This window comes from Castanea sativa, chromosome 5, assembly GCF_040712315.1.
Source record: "Castanea sativa cultivar Marrone di Chiusa Pesio chromosome 5, ASM4071231v1".
NCBI classification, from domain to species: Eukaryota; Viridiplantae; Streptophyta; class Magnoliopsida; order Fagales; family Fagaceae; genus Castanea; species Castanea sativa.
In genome coordinates this window covers 55,670,008-55,678,256 of record NC_134017.1, presented here as the reverse complement: position 1 = coordinate 55,678,256, position 8,249 = coordinate 55,670,008, and the positions used below count along the sequence as shown (strand labels likewise).

Sequence of the window (8,249 nt, the reverse complement as noted above, 5' to 3'; positions counted from 1 at the left end):
TAGTACTTTTTTTTAATGAAAAATGAAATTATAGATTATTTTTATGTAATGAGTTGAATGAGTGAATAGATTAAGGATTTTTATTTTTATTTTTATTTTTAAATAAGCTTATTGTTGAATAATTTGTTGACTTGTCGTTTGGTTTAGTCTCGTTTTTAATTGGATTTTTTTTGGCTATTTTTTTTTTTGTTGTTATTAAGCTTTTTTTTTTTGGTTTAAGGGGTTAAGGATTATGTTTAGGAGCCAAAATTATTTTTGGAATAATACTACGTCCACAATATTTTCGCAACAAATCTTATACAATAACTTGTTATTAGTAGGTTTAAATGTGATGTCAGTGTTGGGCCTAAATTAAAATAGTAATTGCTTACTTTATATAGGATTTGTTGTGAAATTCATTTTCGCAACAAATCTTATACAACAAGTTGTTATTAGTAGGTTTAAATGTAATATCGGTGTTGGACCCAAATTTAAATAGTAACTGCATACTACATAGGATTTGTTGTGAAATTGCTGTAGATGTAACATTACTCTTATTTTTGTTAAACTCAAATTCTTGTGATTGTCAAGTCATATATTTAACAATTTTATTAAGGACTGGCTTAGAGGTGGAGCGCCACTATAGCCGTTAATTAAAAATCTTGTAATTCAGTGATATTACCTACTCTTCGGTGTTAAAATCCTCTCTCTCCTATTGTTGTAACCATCGAATTTTATATATATATATATATATATAATTGTTACCTTTAGTTGCAACTCTTTTGGTTTTATTCTGTTTAGAGAACAAGTTTGTGCGTGGCTAATATAAGCAGTTTTTAAATTCATGTCTTTGTGCATCTTTGACTTTTTAGATTACCTTTGAGTAGATATAAAAAGGGCGGTTCTTGGCGTGAAAGTCATGGGCATAGTATGAATATGACAACAGCTGAGTAACTGTACATGCTTATACTCTTTGAAAAGTAAATTGGAGTTCCGTTTTTTTAAATTGGATGCTTCTTCTTTGGATGCTGAATACCCTGTACCAATTTCGGGAATATTCAAATTCTTGACCCTGCAGGCACCATATGTTTGACTGACCTCTGACAACCACACCATAATTCATCATGAGATGCAAGAGCAGCAGAGCCCTTTGTCATTTAATAATCTAACCATCATATTGTGGTATGGGAGTGATGCTAAAATATTATTGTCAAAGTAGATGCATTCCTCGATCTTCACCATATTCTTCAATCAAAAGACACTTATGTTAGTCTTCTGCAAATTTTCTATTTGGTGTGCTATTTGTGATTTTTATTTTTCTTGCTTGCTTGTTGAATTTGAGAGCACCTATAACATAAAATAACTATGAACAATTCCATGACCAAATTTTAATGCATAAATTGCAAATTTCCTTCATGTAACAACTTAAACACTGAGGTCGCTTAGTTACAGGATTGATAAACAAGCAGGACAACACTCTCCAGGTCAAGAATTCATTTCCAAACAGACTACAATTGGAAGGCTACTTCGGCAAAATCCACCCTATGAAGCCTTTCCTTTCATCTGCAATTTATTGTTTATGACAGCCAACCGCAACAGATGTAATGTGTAGATGGCATTTGCCCGGTTTGACGAATATATTCTGTTTGGGCTGCAGTCCTTTCTGCATCACGGTTTCTTCTGGCTTCAGCTGCAGCACGTTTTTCTTCTGATCTTTGCCTTGTCATTGCAATCTTCTTCACCATCTTCGCTTGCGCTTGGACTCTCAATTGTTCAACTTGGGCCTGAAAAATGCCAAATTTTATTCAGAGTCTAACAAGCATGTACGACAAATAACATGGCATTTGCAATTGATTGGTACTGCCATCCATATGGTGGAGAGTCTAGAATTATCTGTCAAGGGTGTCTTATGGGTTTTTGTAATAATGAAATATAAGCATCGAATGGATCAAATCTGTCTCATGTTTGACAACAACACAAATTCTACTTCACTCAAAAAATTAATACCTCTATTCTTCGCATCTCAGCTTCTAGTTTTGCCCTCTGCTGACTTTCCCATGCCTGGATTTTGATTTCCTCACGCTTATATCTGAGCAAATTTAACATCCTCTTATTAGATTATGATGGTAGAATGCATTGAGATAAGCATACAGCAGAGCACATGCATGGCCTATCTTTAAAAAAAATGTTTTGCAATTGAAAGGTATTTGGGGCTGTAGAAGAAACCTTGCCATATGTTTAGATTTTTCAGCATCTTCCCATGCAGCTGCACGTTTCTCATATTCAATACGCTCAAGCTCCTCCATATCAATACTTTCATTACAAGGCCTTTTCTTTTCTTGCTCATCCTTACTTGCCCATGCAGCAATGTTCATCTTACCTAGTTGGACACCCAGGGCTACAATTTCTCTCCTTGTCTTGAGCTTCAATTCTTCTTCTGACAATTCTTTTTTGGTTCTTTCTCTTGGATTCTGTGATTCCTCGTCAGTGTTGTGCTCCTTAGGTGTTGGAGCAAGTGCACCTCCTCGGGGAGTAGATGGAATCGAGGAAGTTGGGCTGCGAAGTGGAGTTGTTGCCCCAACTGGAGTAGCAGTCCTGGAAGGCTCTAGACTTGTGGCAGGGGTCATTTCTGTTCCCATGTCTCTCATTGAGACTGATCTTATGGCAGGAATTCCTGCATAATTAGGTCAAGACATCATCAAATTTTGCACACTAATATATAATTGCCAGGGATCCATGAAGTCATTTCAATTTTAATGTAAAGACATTTATCGATAGTCTATAACCATAAAATTGAGGAATAGACACCATTATTTAACTCATCCATATATGTCAACTAGGGATAAAAGAATGTGAAGGGTGAGGAGAGGAAGCAAGGGAGGGCACATATATATATTATTACCGCTTCGAAGTCTGATATCTAATTTAAGATCAATAAATAGGGCCTAGTATTGAACCACCATATCAATAAAAGACCAGGTCAACCCTCCATGGTTGGTCCTCATTGCCATAATTGTTTGCATTGTTTGCAACAAAACAGACCTAGATTGCTATGCTTTTCTCCAATCAAAATCATTTAGCTGTATGAATGTTAAAGTATGACAGACCCAATTGTTTTGCACACATGAAAATGATCAGTGGATGATTTTAGTGCAGAGATGTAGCTCTGTCCTGCATATAGCCATATACTAAGAGCAAATCCATTCATAGAGTAGAAATGCTTTTGCATGGAATTTGTCCAAAGCATATCAGCATCTTGATCAGTTTCTAAATTCTGAACCTATCATTTAACATAAGCACAATGAAGGCTTGTACATACCTGTCGTATCTCCTGTTGAACTTTTTGTTAAGGGTAAATCACTATGACCAATTTCCTTCAAATCCTCATTCTGAGGACATGGATCAGTTACTGCATTCCCCCCATATGCTTGACCTGAAATGGAGTGACTCCCTGAGGGAACAAAAGAGAACTTATCGAGCCCCATCTGTGACGCAGGTTGACAGAAATCAACCCTCTTTGTGTCTGCTGTTTTGCTGACTGTTAACTTATGATCATAATTAGCAGACTCTGGAGCAATCCTTACCATATTTGAGACTGGCAACCTATTTGGTTGGTTTTGTAAGCAATTCTTTTTAGAATAATGGGCTTGTACATTTTGCCTATTCATTATCCATTTCTCTGCATCATTCCACTTGGATGGCATTTGCCTTGAAAATGATCTTGTAATGGGATTGTGTACTGATCTCTCCCCTTTATGAAACTCAAAACTAGAAGAACTAGCATTGCTATCATAATCAAGATTTTCATCATCTATTATGTTTCTCACAGGGTGCACTGCGCTTGAATTACCATTTTCACACTTTGAATACTGCTGCACTTTAACACGACCAACGTCACCATTTTCCCTTGGCAATGACTCTTTTGGTTGGCAACAAGTCTGGTCACCTTGTGCGGAGTTCAAGACTGCCTCACTTGATAACTTTACGGAAAGAACTTCTAAGTTGGCAGATGTAACTGGAAAGGCACATATGTATATCTAAGTCAGTACAAAAGTTCGATACACATGTTTCATTCATTGATAACAAAACCTATCCATAATCAACAATTAACCACTACTAAACCAACCCGAGTTAATTTGTTGTCGGTCTTCTAATGCAAAACATAGTATATCTGGCTTATTAACTTGAACCAAATGAACAAAACTGTCAGTTCTATGGGGTCTGGGAGAGGTGATAGGTAAGCAGCCTTAGCCCCAATTGTTTTTGGAGAGGCTGATTCCTAAAATCAAACCTACCACATATCAGTTTAGGTTGAAGGCACTTGCCATTACACAAAGGCCTCTATATATGGTTTATTGACTGGGAAAAAAAGAAGAAAGAAAGAAAGATTATGAAAGTTGCTGACCTTCTTCATCAAAATCTCCATTTTTGGAGGCTAGCAAGCTGTTCACAAAATCATGATCCTCAAGCTTGGAAGGAGAAGTTCTGGAAGAGTTACTATTTGATCCATCCTTCTTTCTAAGATGGTGGGGCCCTATGAGCTTCATCCTCAATTTACTTGGAGAAATTATACCAGTCTGCAATTAAGAAACCAAAACACTATAACCTGTCAATCTACAGCTCATTTAGAAAGTTCCAAAGCCAAAACTTTTAACAAAGCAAACCCAATAATTACTTAAACCATCTTAAGTCATTTCATTTCTGTCCATTTCATATACCAAATTTGTATTCGTGAGGCTTACTTCTGTGGTAAAGCAGAGTAATAGTTTGCCAACCAAATATAAAAGCAAAAATCAGTTAAAAAAAATTTATATATATATCATCTCAGGATTCACAACCATCCAGTCTGCATAAAAAAAATATAAAAGAAAAATCATGACAAGATAAACCATGTCATTCACAAAAAAAACTTGGAAAAATTAAACCAAAAAAAAAGAAGGCCAAATTTATGTAGAATTCAATTGTACATAACCAAATTCCACGAAGCCATCATTGAGAAAATTCTGCTATCCATCCACAAAGACACTCTAAACTAATAAAAAAATATAAACTAACTATCATTCTCATATTGTCCAAAACCTTTTGAGGACAAAATCAAGTGCAATTCTGTCATGTTTAATGCCCGCATTCAATCATTTCCATTCCACACCCCACTACAGAACAATGAAAAAGAAAGAGAAAAGAAAAAGAAAAAGAAAAACCAATACTTTTTCACAACCCACAAGAACAAAAGCACTTTTAACATGAAAAAGAAGTTCAGAATTTCAAAAGGACAGAAAAATAACACATGGGTGTTTGATATTTTCATTCAGAGTAGAGTTGCAACAACAAGCCGAACCTGAACTTTGTGTATCCTCTCGTACTCCATTAGATCTTTCTCTCTCTCTCTCTCTCTCTCTGAAATTTAGCAAAGCAAGAAGATAGAGATTTTCTTGCAGAGAGAGTGGGGTGGTGAAGACAACGTTTGCTTCTTTGTTTTCAGTCTGTGTGTTTGTGTGTTTTTTTTTTTTTTTGACTGTCTTTTGTAGTCTTTCACTGACAAAGGTTTGTGTGTTTGATCCAGTGGGCCTCATCTTCAGCCTAGAACTTTCTGTACCCCTATTCTGATCTCGCCACGTCAGCTTTTGGGTCCACCTTGGTGTGTTCCATGTGACGTGGCAAGATCTTATTGGGGTTGCTAGATTTGGAACTACTCGCCGACCTTTAAAAATTTGTACTAGTGGTCGGCGTGTTATTCTTATTTCATTTCCACCCAAACCCAACCATCCCAGGAATTGCCGAGTTTTTAAACTCCTTGTGTTTTTCGTGTTTTCGGTGATTTTGTGTGGACTTAACAGTCCTAAGCTATGTCTGTCATTGGAACTTTGATAGAATTACCGCAAATATAACACATTCGTACCAGTGTCACCAATAAAAAATACTTAATTTCTGCCAAAGTATCATGTATTTTTATTATTATTAGAGTCATGTTAACTGGTATTTTAAAATAATAGTTAATAATTTATTTTAAGAAAATTTTGATACTATTTTTATAAAAAATAAAAAAATTATTAAGATATTAATTGTTTTTTTTTTAAATTTTATTTTACGTATACGTTAGTATTTGATGGGTATAAATGTGTTTTTGGTTTTGGAAAGAAGACAAAGGAAAACGTGGAAATGATTAAGAACGGTGTGCTCAACAGTGGCAATGATGAAAAGAAGAATTTTACTTTCCTCTGTATGGTAACTGATCACAGTAAATGAGTCATCATAATCAATCAATCACAAAAATTGCATCTCCATTCTCCACCATATAAAATACAAAAATAAAAATAAAAATTAAATTAAATCATTAATGTGTGATAAGACTAGACTAATCAATCAATCATGTTAATCAAATGAGTAGTCTTATATTTCTTTTTTTCCTTCTTTTTGTTGTGGTTGGTCTTATATTTCCTTTAATTATCACACGATACTTTGCTTTCACTATTAATGAGGATGTTATTATTTGACTATTTGCTTTTTACCAGTCCCCACCTAACCTGATTTTCTTTTGGGTAAGTAGTCCCCACCTATAATATGAATGTGTTTCGTTTTCAAAAAAAAAAAAAAATGAATGTGTTAGAAGTTTGAATTATATAAGTTTCTCATTATTTTGGTGGCAAAATATTCTCCATGAAAATCACATTTCTTGTTTTCTATATTTGATTTTTAGTCAAATTTCGTCGCTAGATTTTGTCATCTGGTACTTTGAGTAAGTCTTACTTTCTCGTTGACTGACCTCAACTTAAATAGGCTTAATTTTATGCCGCCCACTGAATTTTTTTTTTTTGCTGAATCACTATGAATAATTTATTACTACCTCTTTTACATTCATATATAGGTTTCACTTTTTTTTTCTAATTTTATGCCGCCCACTATGAATATATATATATATATATATTTTTTTTTTTTTTTTTGCTAAATCACTATGAATAATTTATTACTACCTCTTTTACATTCATATATAGGTTTCACTTTTTTTTTTGAGAAAAAAAAAAAAAAAAAAATATATATATTCCATTTTCTCTCTCTAAAAAAGATTCCATTTTGAATAACTTGATTTTAGTGGATTGCTTTAATTAAAAATTAAAATAGGTAAAATTATAATCATATTAAAAAAAAAGCTTCTAAAAATTGTACATAATTGGCGATGGTGAAAATAAATTATATTTTAGACTTTATTTGTTTTAATGTAAAATTGTTTTTTAAGAACACTCACATTAGTCAATGTATAATAGCATTATAAGGAGAATATTTTGCATGACCAACCTTAAAAATTATTGAGGGCAGTTGAGCTAAATTTGTGTAAATTTACATTATTGTTACAGTAACTATATAAATATATATAATTATTTTTCACATGTTTTTTTTTTTGAAAAAAAAAAACATGTGAACAATATATGTATATATTGTTCACGTGTAAATCTATTTTTAATACTTTTTTTACTCATGTACACAAAGAGAGAAAAAGAGATAATTTGAGAGTAATAAAAAATTTATAAAGAAATAAATTTTAATGAAATGTAGTGTAAAATAAATAATTTAATGTAGATATTTTTTAAAGTGGTTATTTGAAATAGAAAATGTAAGTTTTTATGCTAAAATAGATATGAATTTTTTCATGAGTTTATGTAAATGCTCTCATTTTTCCTCTTTTTTTTTTTTGCAAACCCTACTTTTCTTTTTTTAAATTATTCAATTGCCAAAATCTTTTTTTTTTTCAAATCTTCTAAGAACATTTACATTAGCTCGTACAAATTTTGTTTTATCTATTTTAATATAAGAACATTTTTTCTTATTTTACATATTATCTATTTTATTTTTTTTACATGGTTTTACATAAACTGATATGAGTGATTTTTTGAGTTTTTTTTTTTTTTTTTTAGAGAGTTTCAACCTATGGATTGATTTTACATATTATCTTTTTCTTTTTTTTGAATGTGCAATATTTACCCTTTATGTTATTATACATGGACTGATTTGAGTGCTAGTTCTTAGTACTTGCTCATATACTTGGCTACATTACTCATCCTCCATACTCCTCAGTACTAAGAATACTCCCTGATTGGGCTTTTACCTGCTTTCTTAAATCAATTTGATCCAGTGGCATCAGTGATCTTTTTCTGATTGTGACACAAACTCTCATTACAAGTTTATAAGATAAAGTCTTTACTTCAAAGGTAATTCATCTCGGTTTATAGAGTTTCTTGCTAATCCAGACAGAATTATTAAGCCAGGCAAAAAAG

At 32.8% G+C, this 8,249-nt stretch overlaps 1 protein-coding gene across 2 annotated transcripts; it reads right to left on the bottom strand.

The window, feature by feature from the left end:
* Positions 1–1,357: 1,357 nt before the first annotated feature.
* On the bottom strand, positions 1,358–5,471 carry LOC142637034 (uncharacterized). Of its 2 annotated transcripts, none has more exons than XM_075811326.1 (6): positions 5,318–5,471; positions 4,385–4,556; positions 3,299–3,994; positions 2,206–2,653; positions 1,987–2,068; positions 1,358–1,763 (listed from the first exon to the last, which is right to left on the bottom strand). In XM_075811326.1, the coding sequence occupies exons 1-6, from the start codon at positions 5,345–5,347 to the stop codon at positions 1,557–1,559; spliced, it is 1,635 nt and encodes a 544-aa protein (XP_075667441.1). In that variant the 5' UTR covers positions 5,348–5,471; the 3' UTR covers positions 1,358–1,556. The 2 variants fall into 2 exon arrangements, 1 of the variants encoding a protein (XP_075667441.1); XR_012844506.1 differs by having other exon boundaries at positions 1,697–1,763; positions 2,211–2,653.
* Positions 5,472–8,249: the final 2,778 nt, after the last annotated feature.

Coding starts and splice junctions, on each gene's coding strand:
- LOC142637034 (XM_075811326.1), bottom strand. CDS start 5,347: ATGGAGTACGAGAGGATACACAAAGTTCAG. Junction 2,069..2,205: donor AAATCTAAACATATGGCAAG/GTTTCTTCTACA, acceptor AAATTTGCTCAG/ATATAAGCGTGAGGAAATCA. Junction 1,764..1,986: donor CTGAGATGCGAAGAATAGAG/GTATTAATTTTT, acceptor GGCATTTTTCAG/GCCCAAGTTGAACAATTGAG.